This window comes from Mandrillus leucophaeus, unplaced genomic scaffold (assembly GCF_000951045.1).
Source record: "Mandrillus leucophaeus isolate KB7577 unplaced genomic scaffold, Mleu.le_1.0 Scaffold196, whole genome shotgun sequence".
Taxonomy (NCBI): Eukaryota; Metazoa; Chordata; class Mammalia; order Primates; family Cercopithecidae; genus Mandrillus; species Mandrillus leucophaeus.
This window is the reverse complement of record NW_012101987.1, coordinates 2,813,907-2,832,022: the sequence shown is the minus strand read 5'-3', so window position 1 is coordinate 2,832,022 and position 18,116 is coordinate 2,813,907. Positions and strand designations below refer to the sequence as shown.

The 18,116-nt window shown below is 37.1% G+C and overlaps 1 protein-coding gene across 5 annotated transcripts in view; it reads right to left on the bottom strand.

Annotated features, from left to right (window-relative positions):
* Window positions 1-4,391: 4,391 nt before the first annotated feature.
* LOC105538628 (zinc finger protein 708) overlaps window positions 4,392-18,116 on the bottom strand; it is a 315,682-nt gene continuing 301,957 nt past the window's right edge. For 4 of the 5 annotated variants that reach the window (XM_011978526.1, XM_011978525.1, XM_011978527.1 and 1 more), the window contains one exon: window positions 4,392-5,877. In XM_011978526.1, coding sequence (XP_011833916.1) covers window positions 4,397-5,877 — 1,481 coding nt within the window. In that variant the 3' untranslated portion in view covers window positions 4,392-4,396. Of the gene's footprint in view, window positions 5,913-9,338; window positions 9,381-13,609; window positions 13,619-18,116 lie in introns of all 5 variants that reach the window. The other variant, XM_011978524.1, reaches the window with a different exon arrangement.

Sequence of the window (18,116 nt, the reverse complement as noted above, 5' to 3'; positions counted from 1 at the left end):
TTGAGACGGAGTCTTGCTCTGTCACCCAGGCTGGAGAGCAATGGCATGATCTCGGCTCACTGCAACCTCCGCCTCCTGGGTTCAAGCCATTCTCCCGTCTCAGCCTCCTGAGTGGCTGGGATCGCAGGTACACACCACCATGCCCAGCTAATTTTTGTATTTTTAGTAGAGACGGGGTTTCACCATGTTGGTCAGGCTGGTCGTGAACCCCTGACCTCGTGATCCACCCGCCTCGGCCTCCCAAAGTGTTGGGATTACAGGTGTGAGCCACTGCGCCCAGAAAGAGCCACTAATTTTACTTTTGAAATATACTGAATATTTCTATTAAAAGCTAAGATAAGCTCACTATTATGTAGAAAATTTGTGGTTTGCATGTGCATTATTACCCATTAAGTGCTCTACAGTTTCTGAAAGTTTCAGAAACACCAATATAAAAATACTATTTCTGATTGAATAAAAGATATCATCATTTTAGTCACTACTAAATGAAACAGATTGGAATTGCTAGTCACAATGTGGTTTTAAATGTTATTTAATGAACACATGTGAAGTTTCTGTTCAACTCATGTTAACTATTTTTTCACTTCTATTAGAAAAATATTAAAATTTAAATTACTACAAATGTATGAATGTATTCAAATCTAAACACAGTGCCAATCTTAAAAGATCTGTATGCATAGGATTATAGAATGCCTATTCTCCATTTACCTTAGAAGATAAATAACTGCTTTTCAATAAACCCAACGGGGCAATTGTGACTCACAATCATAAGCTACTAAAATATTAATACTATCATCTAGAAAGTATTTATTAATTCATTTTCCTTACTTTTGAGATACAGTCATAATTTCTAGTTGTCATAACACTAGATTTGAGGTGCTGTGGCTGCAGTAACTAGAAATGTCATGGTTGACTCTGCTTTACTTTCTGCCTATTTCTTACAAACACAGCAAAACAAGGAAGGCCAGAAATCCTACACCTTGATTGCAAATACACCAGTACTCTTCTAGGGAGAATATATGTTCGAACATATTAACTTGAAATTCCTGGCATCTTTCCTTGAAGAACAGACTTTTTTTTTTTTTTTTTTGAGGTGGAGTTTTTCTCTTGTTGCCCAGGCTGGAGTGTAATGGTGCAGTGTCGGTTCACTGCAACCTCTGCCTCCCAGGTACAAGCGATTCTCCTGCCTCAGCCTTCTGAGTGGCTGGGATTACAGGCACCTGCCACCACGCCTGGCTAATTTTTTGTGTTTTTAGTAGAGACGGGGTTTCATCATGTTGGCCAGGCTGGTCTCAATTTCCTGACCTCATGATCTGCCTGCCTCGACCTTCCAAAGTGCCGGGATTACAAGCGTGAGCCACCGCGCCCAGCCTAGAACAATTTTCTTACACTTTAGAACAATTTTCTTACATCTTTAGAACAATGTATGTGTATATTTAACTTTATGTAAATCAAAACTAAAAGTCATATGTGTTTGCAGGCAGAGAGGCCAAAAGTTCAAAAATGTATATATAACAAAATTTTAAGAATATTGTAGTCAATAACAACTTAGTTGTACATTTAAAAATAACTTAAGGCCAGGCATGGTGGCTCACACTTGTAATCCCAGCACTTTGAAAGGCTAAGGTGTGCGGATCACGAGGTCAGGAGTTCAAGACCAGCCTGACCCACACAGAATACCGGTACGTCTCTACTAAAAATACAAAAATTAGCCGGGCATGGTAGTACGCACCTGTAATTCTGGCTACTCAGGAAGCTGAGGCAGGAGAATCGCTTGAACTCGGGAAGTGGAGGTTGAAGTGAGCCAAGATCCGCCACTGCACTCCAGCCTGGGCGATAGAGCGAAACTCCGTCTCAAAAAATAAACAATAAAAAATAAAAATAACTGAAAGTGTAGAACTGGATTGTTTGTAATACAAAACATAAATGCTAGAGGTGATGCATACCTCATTTACCCTGATGTGATTATTACATATTATATGCCTATATCAAAATATATGTTATATGGCATAAATATATACACATACTTTGTACCCACAAAATTTAAAAAACAGATTTAAACGAGAAAAAAAGAATAAAAATTTAACCTACAGAAACAATATTTTTTAACTTATTTGCAGTTGAAAGCCACTGGCAAAAGAGATTACCAGAGATGTTAGTTGATTATGTTACCAAATAGTATATTCTTACTATCTTTTACCTACACCTTTGAGTAAATGGGATAGGTTTCAGTTAGTGGCATAATAATGCTTCATTGAATGCACAATAGTATTAACATGTTAAAAACTGTATAATTAAGCAATTAAGTTCACACATAATCTGAAATTTTAAAAATGTACTGCATTTTATTACATAAAAGTACAAGTAGTAAAATCATATACTAATTTTTAAATTTTAACAAAACAAGTATGTTCTCACTATAATGCAAAAGAATATTACTGTGAACACCTACCTCATGCACCACTCAATATCATAAGTTAACCACAAATAGCGTCTCCACTTAGATTTTCATCATGCATGTAACATTTTAATGTCCTTACTCTTCCAAAGAAAAGGTCATAAATAATGCCCACCTAAAAAAAAAGAAACTCTCCTATCTTTGATGCAGTGACAACTGATCACATTCGAATACAATAGAAATGAAGAAATAGCATCAAGTAATTTCAGAGTTGAATTACAGCATTATTAGCTTTTTAAAAAATCTGTACTTCTTTTCAAGGAAAAAAGTATACTTTGGGCTGGGCGCGGTGGCGTAAGCCTGTATTCACAGCACTTTGGGAAGCCAAGCTGGGCAGATCATGAGGTCAGAAGTTCAAGACTAGCCTGACCAACATGGTGAAACCCCGTCTCTACTAAAAACACAAAAATCAGTCGGACGTGGTGGTGTGCACCTGTAATCCCAGCTACTCAGTAGGCTGAAGCAGAATTGCTTGAACCCAGGAGGCAGAGGTTGCAGTGAGCTGAGAGTGTGCCACTGTACTCCAGCCTGGACGACAGAGAGATTCTCTGTCTCAAGGGGGGGGAGGGGGAAGTATAGTTTGAATGTAATTACAAACTTCCAAAAAATTTTCTACTCTTTTTAAAATTATGTACAAATAAATTTATCTGCCGTTTGGGATCATTTTTTACACTCAGCACTTTGATATAGTGTAATGTCTGAAGTGTCAGTACCTTAGTATTTTTTGTTTTTGTTTTTGAGATGGAGTCTCACTCTGTCGCCAGGCTAGAGTGCAGCAGTATAATTTCGGCTCACTGCAACCTCTGCCTCCCGGGTTCAAGTGATTCTCCTGCCTCAGCCTCCCGAGAAACTGAGACTACAGGCACGTGCCACCACGCCCAGCTAATTTTTATATTTTTAGTAGAGGCAGGGTTTTATCATGTTGACCAGGATGGTCTCAATCTGTTGACCTCATGATCCACCCACCTCAGCCTCCCAAAGTGCTGGGATTACAGGCGTGAGCCACCATGCCCGGCCCTACCTTAGATATTTCTACTGTAAATTCTCTGATATTTACATAGACTTAATTTTGGATTGAATGTTTTAAATATATACTGCATCTGCAAAAATATATTTCAGTATGAACCCTCTGGTGTTGTCTAAGTTGTAGTTTTGGGAAAAAAACTCAAATTTATTATGTTTGCAGGGTTGTTCTCCAATCTGAATTCCCTGATGTTGAACAAAGTTTAAGCAACTGCTTCACGGTTTTCTCTAGCACAAAACGTGTACAGTAAGATCTGTGATACAAGTAAAGGTACTACAACCCTCTTTTATTTGTAATGTTTGTCTTCACAATAAATACTGTACTTTAAAAGCTTATATTTTCTGAAAGATTTTTTGACAGTAATTAAATTTATAATACTTTTATTAAGTACTCTCTGATGTTGAGTAAGATGTGAGCAGACATTAATGGCTTTTTCACAGTCTTTATATTGGTACAATTTTTCTCAAGTGTAAATGCTTTCCTGGCAATAAGGTGTGAGTATTCATTAAAAAGTTTGCCACATTCTTCACACTTGTAAGAGTTTTTGTAGTAATAATTATCTTACCTACAATCAAGTGTGACAATCATTTAAAGGTTTTGTCACATTTTCCACATTTTGAAAGTTCCTCAGCAGTATGATTTATTTTATGCTTAGAAAAGTTTGAGGTGTTGTCAAAATTACTGCAATGTCTTCCAGCTTTGTAGTTTCTCTCAAGTTTTTTTTTTTTTTTTAAAACGTGTAGTAAGATTTGGGGACCAGTTAAGTACTTTGCCACATTCTTTACATTTGTAGGGTTTCTCTCTAGTATGAATTATCTTTTTTTTTTATAAGAATTAAGAGCCAGTTAAAGGTTTTGCCACATTTATCACATTTGTAGGATTTCTCTCCAGTATTATCTTGTGTTTTATACACATTATTTACATTTGTAGAGTTTCTCTTTGGTATGAATTCTCTTATGTTTAGTAAGGTTTGGGGACTGGTTAAAGGCTTTGCCACAGTCTTCACATTTGTAGGGTTTCTCTCCAGTATGAATTATCTTATGTTTCATAAGGGTTGAGGACTGGTTAAAAGCTTTGCCACATTCTTTACATTTGTAGGGTTTCTCTCCAGTATGAATTATCTTATGTGTAGTAAGGTGAGAGGACAGAATAAAGCTTTTGCCACATTCTTCACATTTATAGGGTTTCTCTCCAGTATGAATTTTTTTATGATTAGTAAAATTTGAGGAGTAGTTAAAAGTTTTGCCACATTCTTCACATTTGTAGGGTTTCTCTTCAGTATGAATTACTTTATGTTTAGTAAGGATTGAGAATATACTAAAGGCTTTACCACATTCTTCACATTTGTAGGGTTTCTTTCCAGTATGAATTACCTTATGATAAGTAAGAGTTGAGGACTTGGTAAAGGCTTTACCACATTCTTCACATTTGTAGGGTTTCTCTCCAGTATGAATTACCTTATGATTAGTAAGGTGTGAGGACCGGTTAAAAGCTTTACCACATTCTTCACATTTATAGGGTTTCTCTTCAGTATGAATTATCTTATGTTTAGTAAGGGTTGAGAATACACTAAAAGCTTTGCCACATGCTTCACATTTATAGGGTTTCTCTCCAGTATGAATTCTCTTATGTGTAGTAAGGTGTGAAGATAAAGTAAAGGCTTTGCCACATTCTCCACATTTGTAAGGTTTCTCTCCAGTATGAATTTTCTTGTGATTAGTAAGGTTTGAGGACTGCTTAAAAGCTTTGCCACATTCTTCACATTTGTAGGGTTTCTCTCCAGTATGAACTATCTTATGTTTAGTAAGGTTTGAGGACCGGTTAAAAGCTTTGCCACATTCTTCACATTTGTAGAGTTTCTCTCCAGTATGAATTATCTTATGTCTAGTAAGAGTTGAGGACTGGTTAAAAGCTTTTCCACATTCTTCACATTTGTAGGGTTTCTCTCCAGTATGAATTATCTTATGATTAGTAAGGTTTGAGGACTTTTTAAAAGCTTTGCCACATTCTCCACATTTGTAGGGTTTCTCTCCAGTATGAATTATCTCATGTTGAGTTAGTTGTGAAAGCATGCAAAATGATTTGCCACATTCTTTACATTTGAAAGGATTTTTTCCAGTATGTCTTATCTTATGTCTCTTTGAATTTGAATATTTATGAAAGACTTTCACATATTTATCATACTGAACTACTTTGCTCTGGGTAGTTGTCACACATTGGTTAAGTTCCTTATGACCTCCTTTGTGCAACTTATGCTCATCCACACTTTTACAGCCTTTTCTTAATTGTAAATTCTGATATCCACATTTTCCATATCTTCTCAGTATCACTTGTTGGAATGAATTTTTTATGTACTGCTCTGGCCTAAGGTCTTTGGCAAAATGAGAACACATAGCTGAAAGAAATAAAAATAACAAATTATTCCACTTACTCGGCTCCGATTAATGTCATTTACAAATCTAACTTACACCAGCTATATAAGCAAAATGGCACAGCAAAACACCACAGATCCTAAATCCTTTATAGACACATAAATGTAACAAAAACATTCTGACCAAAATACATTTGTGAAAAATTTATAAATGAGTAAAGTGTGTGCAGTGTCCCAGGCGAGGATAATGCAAAGAGCCACATAGGAGAAAAAAGAAAAGTCTGTTACATTTACCCAACACACCTCTTTCTGCTGCCCAATCTAACATGGTGACTTTAGAAGTAAATTGTCAACTCCTGGTTTCTTTTTTAAAAGACTAAAAAAAATAGTGTCACATACATCTTTATTTCTGGCTCTCAGGGGCCTTTTCAGACACTGGTTTCTGTCTCCCATGACATAAAGTACTAAAATAAATGATAGTATACTTTGGAATGACAGTTTGAGTCTGCTGAGACCAAAGTTAAGTGTTACAGCAGCAGAGACTGCAGTGCCACATACAGGAAACAGGTTTAGCAAGTGATTACTGAGTATTTAGAAGAAACGCTAACATACTTCTTTAACTTTAAAAGCCCACAAAATTTTAGACAAGACACAATCTAAGAAAATGTTAGAGAGACTCCCAAAATCTCTAGCCAAGACAACTGGTTTCAGACTGTCCCAGACCTAAGCTACATTATAAAGATTGTGACAGGGCCGGGCACGGTGGCTCACAGCTGTAATCCCAGCACTTTGGGAGGCCAAGGAGGGTGAATCACCTGAGGTCGGGAGTTCAAGACCAGCCTGACCAACAAGGAGAAACCCCATCTCTACTAAAAATACAAAATTAGCTGGGCATGGTGGCACATGCCTGTAATCCCAGCAACTAGGGAGGCTGAGGCAGGAGAATCACTTGAACTTGGGAGGCAGAGGCTGTGGCGAGCTGATATCACGCCACTGCACTCCAGCCTGGGCAACAAGAGCAAAACTCCGTCTCAATAAAAAAAAAAAAAAAAGATTGTGACAGGTAGCTTGTTTTTAATGTCTAAATCTCAATCAAAGATTAATGTATACAAAATATTAGGGCAGGATGACCCCATCAAAAACATTACTAAACTTTCAGAAAGCAACCATAGGAATATAAAGATGTACAAATTTTTAAAATTTAAAATAAATTAAATACTACACAGTGAATGAAACAGGAACACAGACAACTACTGAAGTTTAGAAAACTCAGGATAACAATAAAAATATTAAAAATATCAAAAAACATAAATTAGGAAGATAAAAATGTCACAGTCAAGAAAAGAATCTTGGGAGCTGCAAGACAAAGTAATGTATCATTTATAAAAATGTCTTATGAGATAACCAGTAAATTTTCAAAAAATATTGGAATACCTGACGAGAACTGGGTGATACAGTCAAAGCCCTGGGAAAAAAAAAAAAAAACAGCTGTCAAGTGAAAATAATACAACTAAAAAGAACTGGTTGGGCAAAGTGGCTCATGCCTATAATCTCAGCACTTTGGAAGGCCGAGGCAGGCGGATCACCTGAGGTCAGGAGTTCGAGACCAGCCTAGCTAACATGGTGAAACTCCATTTCTACTAAAAATATAAAAAATTAGCCAGGCGAGGTCACACGCGCCTGTAATCCCAGCTACTCAGGAGGCTGAGGCAGGAGAATCGGTTGGACCTGGGAGGCAGAGATTGCAGTGAGCCAAGATCATGCCACTGCACTCAAGCTTGGGCAACAAGAGTGAAACTCCTTTTCAAAAAAATAAATAAATAAATAAATAAAAAAGAACTGTCCAACCGAATAAAAAGAAAGACCTTCTAAAAATAACCTAATCCTGAAAAAGTATATTGGCACTGCATATACCCTACATACCAAAGATGCTGAAAGGAGTTCTTCCCACTGAAAATAACATGATGCAGGAAAACACATAATCATACAAAAAAATATAACTTTCTGGGAAAGATATTTACATACACAAAAATAGAATTCCTTAGCATTTTAATAATCATGCAGAAAACATTATTAATTATTCTATAAAATTTTAAAGATAAAAGCATAGAAATGATTATAAACATCTGTTAATGTAACATAAAAATAAATAATTAGCGGCCAGGCACAGTGGCTCATGCCTGTAATCCCAGCACTTTGGGAGCCTGAGGAGGGTGGATCACCTGGGGTCAGGAGTTCAAGACCAGCCTGGCCAACATGGTGAAACCCCATCTCAACTGAATATATAAAAATTAGCTGGGCGTGGTGACAGACAATTGTAATCCCAGCTACTTGGGAGGCTGAGGCAGGAGAACTGCTTGAACCTGAAAAGTGAAGGTTGCAGTAAGCCAATATTGCACCACTGCAATTCAGCCTAGGTGACAGAGCAAGACTGTCTCTCAAAAAAAATGAATAAATAACAATTAAAAAATATGTATGGATATAATTAGCAACATCAATAACAAAGTAGAAAGCAGATGTAATGAGAAAGAATTTTTTGTATGCAAACAAGGTCAATTTTTTTTGTTTTGTTTTCAGATGGAGTCTCACTCTGTTGCCCAGGCTGGCATGATCTCGGCTCACTGCAACCTACGTTTCCTGGATTCAAGCAATTGTGGTGCAAATAAGGTTAATTTTTTACTACATTAAAATTGTTTTTTTTTAAGTTTTTATGTAATTCCCAAGGTACTACAAAGAAAATATCTGTATAGATACACAAAAGAAAATAAGAAAGTAGTGAAAGCATATAATACAAAAACCAAAGGACACAAAAGAAGAGAGAAAGAGGGAAAATGAGGGACAAAGATACAAGAGTTAAAGAGAATTAATAAAATTACATTAGTTTTGCTTTCGGAAAATTATTTAAATATATATAAAAGTAACTTTTCAATCTAGAGACATAATTTTCAACAAAATGATTTATTAAAATCTTTCAGATGCCAAGATTTATTTGCCTTTTTACAAGAGTCAGTTGAAATCTAATGATAAAAAAAAAGACTGAAAGGAGCAAGATGAAAGTAGAAATTTTATGCAAATATTAACCAAATGAGAGAAGAAGAGGTCAAAATAATATTACACAAGCTACATCTTAAGTCAAAAAGTGTCATATTTAACAAGATGTACTTTAAGTCAAAACTCTGAAAAGAAAAAAGGACACTGAACAATAGTAGATTCATTTACTGGGAACCAATGACTAGTTTGTGTGTGTGTGTGTGTGTGTGTGTGTGTGTGTATGTGTGTACGCATGCACATCTCACATTAGGGTTTCAAATATATAAAACAAATATTGACAGAATTGAAGAAACACACAGAGAGCAATATAATTATAGAATATATCAAGACCCCATTTTCTTAAAAATAAAACAAGACGGAATATTAGCAAGGGAATAGAAAACTTGAAATCAGTATGGAACGATTATTTCTAACAGAGGTATAGAGAGTCGAACATCAGGATATACACCCTTCCCGATAGCTCATACAGCATTCTCCTTGAAAGGACCATCTGTTAGGCCAAAAAAAATTCTTAACACATTTTTTAAAACAGAAATCTTATGAATTACTTTCTGTGACCAAAATGGAACGAGATTATAATTTTAAAAATGGAAAAATTCACAAATACATAGAAATTAAACAACACATTTTGAGTGTGCTCTTGTTCAAAGGTTGAAATAATATTGTGTAGATTTCCATACTGCTCAAAGTAATCTAGAGATTGAATATAATGTTTTTCAAATTTCTTATTGCATTTCTGAAGAAATAGAAACAGCAATCCCAAAAGTATATGGAATCTCAAGAGACTATACTCAACAATCTTCAAAAAAAGGAACAATGTTGGAGGCATTACAGTTTTTTACTTCAAAACACATGACAAAGCTACATAATAAAAACAATTTTGTATGAATATAAAGATAAGAAAGTAGATAAATAAAATAGAATCCAGCACATGAACTTTCACATATACGGTCATATAAAGAGTCATTTGCATATCCATAATTATTGCAGCACTGTTACTCGAAGCCAATAGGTAAAAGCAATGCAAATTTCTGTTACAAAATCATTTAGTAAATATAATTTGAAATATAAAAACACTGGAATATCACTCAGTTTGCAAAAAGCAGAAAATATTATAACAACTATAAAGATAAATCTTAACGACATTATGCAAAATGAAACGAGCCAGTCACAAAAAGACAGAGATCGTATGATATGTATAACAGTTACACTCTCTGAAACAGAACAAGAGTGGTGTTTGAAAAGTGAGATGAAATGGGAATAATTGGTAGTTGTTTAATGTACATTAAGATTCAGCCTTATGGTCAGGCGTGGTGGCTCACGCCTGTGCTCCCAGCACTTTGGGGGGCTGAGGCAGGTGGATCACGAGGTCAGGAGTTCAAGGCCAGCCTGGCCAAGATGGTGAAACCCCATCTCTACTAAAAATACAAAAATTAGCCAGGCATGGTGGTGGGTGCCTGTAATCCCAGCTACCCGGGAGGCTAAGGCAGAGAATTGCTTGAACCTGGGAGGCGGAGGTTGCAGTGAGGCGAGATTGCACCACTGCACTCCAGCCTGGGTGACAGAGTGAGACTCTGTCTCATACACACACACACACACAACACAGATTTAGCTTTGCAAGATAAAAACATTTTGGCATATGTTGCATACCAATATAAATATAATTAATATGAAAAAACAAAATATTTAAAAAATTTTTAGGTGAGGTGCAGTGGCTCATGCCTGTAATCCCAGCACTTGCAGAGGCTGAGGCAGATAGGTCACTTGAAATCAGGAGTTCGAGACCAGCCTGGCCAACATGGTGAAACCCCATCTCTACTAAAGCAACAACAACAACCAATTAGCTAGGCGTGGTATGCACACCTGTAATCCCAGCTACTCAGAAGGCTGAGTCAACAGAATTCCTTGAACCCCGGAGGCATAGGTTGCTGTGAGCCAAGATCACACCACTGCAGTCCAGCACAGGAGACAGAGTGAGACTCCATTTAAAAAAAAAAAAAAAGAAAGAAATTTTTTTTTTAATTTTAAATTTTGCTGCGTGTTTTTGACAAATAAAAGTAAACAATAATACTTAAAAGAGATAAAGAGTTATCACAGTTTTAAAACATCTTTAAATCCAAAAATAATAGAGATTCACAAATAAATGGAACGTTAATATTAGAATTTCTATCACTATTCGCTTAGGATTAATCAACCATTCACAACACACCTACACAACAAATACACAAGTTATAAAAAAAAAATGCACAGATAGGCTGGGTGCAGTGGCTCATGTCTGTAATCCAAGCACTTTACTTTGGGAGGCCGAGATAGGCAGATCACGAGGTCAGGAGTTCGAGATCAGCCTGACCAACATGGAGAAACCCCATCTCTACTAAAAATTAAAATTTAGCCAGGCGTCAAGACACTGGACTCCAGCCTGGGCAACAAAGCGAGACTCTATCTCAAAAAAAAAAAAAAAGAAAAAAAAAAACAGGCACGGTGGCTCACGCCTGTAATCCCAGTACTTTCGGAGGCCAAGGCAGGCGGATCACCTGAGGTCAGGAGTTTGAGACCAGCCTCAACATGGAGAAACCCCATCTCTACTAAAAATACAAAATTAGCCAGGTGTGGTGGTACATGCCTGTAATCCCAGTTACTCAGGAGGCAAGAGAATTGCTTGAACCTGGGAGGCGGAGGTTGCGGTGAGCCAAGATCGCACCATTGCACTCCAGCCTGGGCAACAAGAGTGAAACTGTCTCAAAAACAAACAAAAAAAAAACAGGGACAATATTTACACAGACAAACAGAGACAATTATATTGGCAGTAGACATATAGCTGATTCATATTTAAGTTTGCTCGACACTGTATTAAATTGTATTGAGTTAGTCATTGTCATATACAATTTATTATTATTATTTATTATTATGTTTTGAGACAGAGTCTCGCTCTGTCACCCAGGCTGGAGTGCAGTGGCACCATCTCGGCTCACTGAAAGCTCCACCTCCCAGGTTCACATTATTCTCTTGCCTCAGCCTCCCAAACAGCTGGGACTACAGGCGCCCACCATCACACCCGGCTAATTTTTTATATTTTTAGTAGAAACAAGGTTTCCACTGTGCTAGCCAGGATGGTCTCGAACTCCTGACCTCATGATGCGCCCGCCTTGGCCTCCCAAAGTGCTGGGATTACAGGCATGAGTCACCATGCCCAGCCTGTCATACACAATTATAATACAAATTAAACATAAAAACACAATTAATTGGTGTGAGGTGGCATAACCTAAAATATGTAACTCAAAAATATAAAATTGCAAAACAAAATTAAAACATGAAATGTAAAGTTTATTGGACATCATCAAGTAGATTAATATATTCATGAAAAAAATCCTAGAAAAAGAATACAGAGAAAAAGTAATATGAGGACACTTCAAGATAAGAACAAACTGAGAGCCAGGCACGGTGGCTCATGCCTGTAATCCCAGCACTTTGGGAGGCCAAGGTGGGCAGATCATTTGAGGTCAGGAGTTTGAGACCAGCCTGGCCAACATAGTGAAACTTGATCTCTACTAAAAAAATACAAAAATCAGGCAGGGCGCGGTGGCTCACGCCTGTAATCCCAGCACTTAGGGAGGTGAGGCAGGTGGATCACGTGGTCAGGAGTTTGAGACCAGCCTGGCCAAGATGGTGAAACCCCATCTCTACTAAAAATAAAAAAAAAAAAAAAAAAAAAAAAAAAAAAAAAAAAAGCCAGGTGTGGTGGCAGGCCCCTGTAATCCCAGCTATTCGGGAGGCTGAGACCGGAGATTTGCTTGAACCTGGGAGGTGGAGGTTGCAGTGAGCCAAGATCAAGCCACTGCATTCTAGCCTAGGCGACACAGCAAGACTCCATCTCAAAAATAAAAAACAAAAAAACAAAAATCAGCTGGGCATGGTGGCACATGCCTGTAATCCCAGCTACCCAGGAAGCTGAGGCAGGAGAATCACTTGAACTCAGGAGGCGGAGATTGCGGTTAGCCGAGATCACGTCACTGCACTCCAGCCTGGGCAACAGAGTGAGACTTAGTCTCAAAGAAGAAAAGAAAAACCTAAGAACTTTCCAAATTTTGATGTAATAAAAAAAAATTTCTAACCAATAACACTTGATCCAAAATTATTTTACTTTAAAAATAAGATAAAAATAAAGACTCCAAAATAAAAGATGTGGGTGTTCATCACTACTAGCACAGTCCTATGAAAAGTACTACATGGTGTCCATGCACAGTGGTTCAGGCCTATGAATCCTACAGTTTTAGCAGGCCAAGGCAGCCAGATCACTTGAGAATAGGAGTTCAAGATTAGCTTGAGCAACATAGTGAGACTCTACATATAAGCAAAGAGAAATACTAAAATGAGCCCATTATTTTGAAAATTAAAATGATGCTCGCCAGCAACATAAAACCATATATAAAATAAAGCTCTCTATTACATGTAAATATACAGACACATATAGAATTATTTACTATCATAATGATGGTACATAAAATCCTTAAACTACTTCTATAGAATATGAAATATAAAATATAAATCTGTTAGTAGATACATAGTATAAAATAACCTGTAATATCAATAACTACTGAAAAACATAAAGATACAGCTTTTGTATTACATAGAAGTTGTTACGAGATTAAAATATATCATTTTAGTTTTGGCTGGGTGCTGTGGCTCACGTCTGTAATCCCAGTACTTTGAGAGGCTGAGGCAGGTGTATCACCTGAGGTCAGGAGTTCAAGACCAGCCTGCCCAACATGGCAAAACCCCATCTCTACTAAAAATACAAAAAATTAGCTGGGTGTGGTGGCAGGTACCTGTAAGCACAGGTACTTGGGAGGCTGAGGCAGGAGAATTGCTTCAACCTGGGAGGCGGAGGTTGCAGTGAGCCGAGATCGTGCCATTGCACTCCAGTCTGGGTGACAGAGTGAGACTCTACCTCAATAAAATAAAATAAAATAAAATATATTATTTTCATACCAAAATGTTTTATGTAATCTCCATTTTCAAGACAATTACAAAGATAATATTTATGGAAAGTATAAATAAGGAAATGGAAAAATAACCAAAGCATGTCACTACACAGAATAAACAAAAATAAATGCAATAAAACAAGAAATGAGAAAAAAGCATATCTACAAGAAACATATAACAATAACAGTAAAACTGATCATAGTAACTCTATTTTAAAGCAATCATTTTAAATACAAATTAATTAAACTACTTGATAGAAAGAAACATAATCCCAGGACGTTGTGAGGTCAAAGTGGGCTGATCACTTGATCCCAGGAGTTTGAGATCAGCCTGAGCAACATCTCAAAACCCTGTGTCTACAAAAAAAATACAACAAAACTTGCTGGGTGTGATGGCACATATTTGTAATGCAGCTATTTGAGAGGCTGAAATGAGAGGATCATCAGAGTTTGATCATGCCACTGAAAACCAGCCTGATTGACACAGTGAATCCTTTTTCGAAACTGAATGAATAAATAGGCCAGGCATGGTGGCTCATGCCTGTAATCCCAGCATTTTGGGAGGCCAAGGTGGGTGGATCACTTGAGACCAGGAGTTTGACACTACCCTGGCCAACACGGTGAAACCCCATCTCTACTGAAAATAGAAAAAATTAGATGGGTATGGTGGCACATGTCTGTAATTCCAGCTACTTGGGAGACTGAGGCATGAGAATCACTTGAATCCGGGAGGTGGAGGTTGCAGTGAGCCAAGATCACGCTACAGCACTCCAGCCTGGAGTGAGATTCTTTCTCAAAAAGAAAAAAAATAAAATAAATGAATAAATAAATAAAATTATAAAGAAGAAAAAGAAATAAAATGCCTGAGTAACTTTAGAAAAAAGCATACAATATGCTGCCTACAAAAGACTGGTTTTAGCATTGCATTGAATAGGCTGAAAGTAACATAATAGAAAAAATTTATTTTTCATGCAAATAGTAACCACAATTGGGTGAGGCAGAAATTATATTAGACATAATATGCTTTTAGTCAAGTACTAGCATGAGAACAAAACTGATATTATATAATGATAAAATAGGTCAATTTACCAGGAATCTATAACTATTATATCCCTCTATACATATGTATGTATGTATAAAACATCAGAGCTGCAAAATGTATGAAGCGAATAGTGACAAAAGTGAAGAAATACATAGCAACATAATAACTGTAAACACCAATACCCCATTTGCAATAATAAATAAGAAAACAAAAAACTCAGACAACATTGTAGACTGTATTAATTATCTTACATATAGAGGAATACCTGAGAGTAGGTAATTTATAAAGAAAAAAGGTTTATTTGGCTCACAGTTCAGCAGACTGTACAGGAAGTATGTGCCAGCATCTGCTTTTGGTGAGTAAGCATCCTAGTAAGCTTATCATCATGGTGGAAGGTCAAGTATAACTGGACACATCACACAGTAAGAGAGAGAGTAAGTGTGAGGTGAAGAAGCCAGGTTTTTTTTTTAACCAACCAGTTCTCATTTGAATCAATAGAGTGTAGCCTTTTTGATTATCAAAAGGATGGTGCCAAGCCATTTATGAGGAATTTGCTCCCCTATAACCCAAACACATCCCATCAGGTCCCACATCAAACAGGAGGATTATATTGAAGGATGAGGTTTAGAGAAAGTGGACATCCTCTAACCTTAGGCCAATCATATCATATCACCAACTAGGCTTAACAGACATGTACAAAACTTTCCAGGCAAAAGCAAGAGAATATTGCATTTCCAGGCAATGCAATATTCTTACTTGCTCCTGGTGTGTTCTGTTACGACACATATCAAGTCTTATTAAATTTATGAATACTGGCTGAGTGCAGAGGCTCATACCTATAATCTCAACACTTTGGGAGAATCACATGAGGCAAAAAGTTTGGGACCAGCTTATGCAACATAGTGAGACCGTGTCACTACTAATAAATCAAAAAATTAACCAGGGGTAGTAGTGTATGTCTGTAGTCCCAGCTCAAAAATTTGAGGTAAAAGGATCACTTGAGCCCAGCAGGCTGAGGTTGTAGTAAGCCAAAATCATGTCACTGCACTACAGCCTGGGCAACAGAGTAAGATGCTGCCTCAAAATAACAACAAATACATTTAAGAAGACCAAAGTTATACACTATGTTTTCTGACCAAAACTGAAAGAAAGTAGGAATTAAAAATCAAAGTAAAACTGGCAAATCCAAAAATATATGAAATTAAAACACACTCTTCAACATATTCTTTTTTTTTTGAGATGGAGTCTCACTCCCACCAGGCTGGAGTGCAATAACATGATCTCAGCTCTCTGCAACCTCTGCCTCCAGGGTTCAAGCGATTCTCCTGCCTCAGCCTCCTGAGTAGCGGGGAATACAGGTGTGTGCCACCATGCCCAGCTAATTTTTGTATTTTTAGTAGAAACGGGGTTCCACCAGGGTGGCCGGGATGGTCTTGATCTCTTGACCTTGTGATTCGCTCACCTCAGCCTCCCGAAGTGCTGGAATTGCAGGCGTGAGCCACTGCACCCAGTCACTCTTCAACGTATTCTTGTTCCAGGGTCAAAAAATTTAATTTTTTAAAGACATTACTATGACCTACAGTGGTGAATGAATTTAATATAATCTCTATAAAAACCCTAATCACACAGTTTTTTACAGAAATATAGTTTGATTTTTTTTTTTTTTTTAGATGGAGTCTCACTCTATTACCAGGCTAGAGTGCAGTGGCTGCAGTGGCATGATCTCAGCTCACTGCAACCTCTGCTTCCCGGATTCAAGTGATTCTCCTGCCTCAACCTCCTGAGTAGCTGGGATTACAGGTGCCTGCCACCAGGCCCAGCTAATTTTTGTATTTTTTTTAGTAGAGACAGGGTTTCACCATGTTCATCAGGATGGTCTCGAACTCCTGACCTCGTGATCTGCCCGCCTTGGCTTCCCAAAGTGCTGGGATTACAAGCGTAAGCCACCGCGCCTAGCCTAAAAATTTTTAATTTGATTATAAACTATAGATAAACACCCTTGAAAAAGAACAAAGAGGCATTATACTTTCTGATTTCAAAACATATTAAAAGCTACAAAAACAAAACAACATGGTACTGACACAAAAATAAACAGATGAAAGAACAGAATAGAGAGCCCAGAAATGAACTCTCCCGTATAAGATTAAATAATCTTCCACAAAGTTGCCATGAGCATACAACAGAGCAAAGATATTCTCTTCAAAAAATAATGTCAAAAACTGGATATCGACACTGAAGAAATAAAGTTGGATCATTTCCTTGAACCAAATACAAAAAAAATGATTTAACTAAACACTTAGACATGAAAAGATAACTAACATCTCTTAGAAAAAATATAGGAAAAAGGCATGTCATTGGTCTTGGCACTATTTTTTTAGATACGACACTAAATGCATGAGCAACTGCAACAACTATAACCATTAAGATTTCACTGCACTGTACTTCAAAATTTCGGCACATCAAAACAAAAATTCAATAGACAATGCCTCCTAGAAAATGGGTGAAAATATTTGCAAATCACAAGAGACGAGTGATGAGTTAATATTCAAAATATATAAACAACTCTTAAAACTGAACAATAAAGCTGAATAACTTGATTTATTAATGAAAAAATTGAACTGAATTTTCATTAAAAAAATTACCCAAATGGGAAAAAGTATTTGAAAAGAAAAACAAAATTAATAATTTATAGAGAAACACATAAAAATGAAAAATAAAATCACCTCACATCCACTACAATGGCCACTGTAAATTTATGAAAAACACCAAATCTGTTGATAATGCAACGAAAATAAAACCCCTGTTGATTGTTGGTATAAAACAAAGATGCAGCCATTGTTTTAAAATGTTGTAAATGTCGGCCAGGCATGGAGGCTCAGACCTGTAATCCCAGCACTTTGGGAGGCCAAGGCAGGCAGATCTCACGGTTGAGAGTTCGAGACCAGCCTGACCAACAGGTGAAACCCCATCTCTACTAAAAATACAAAAATTAGCCGGGCGTGATGGTGTACACCTGTAATCCCAGCTACTTGGGAGGCTGAGGCAGGAGAATCACTTGAACCCGGGAGGCAGAGCTTGCAGTGAGCCGAGATCACACCATTGCACTCCAGCTTGGGCGACAGAGCAAGACTCTGTCTCAAAAAAAAAAAAAAAAAAACAGTTATAAATGTTTCTCAAGTAATTAAAAA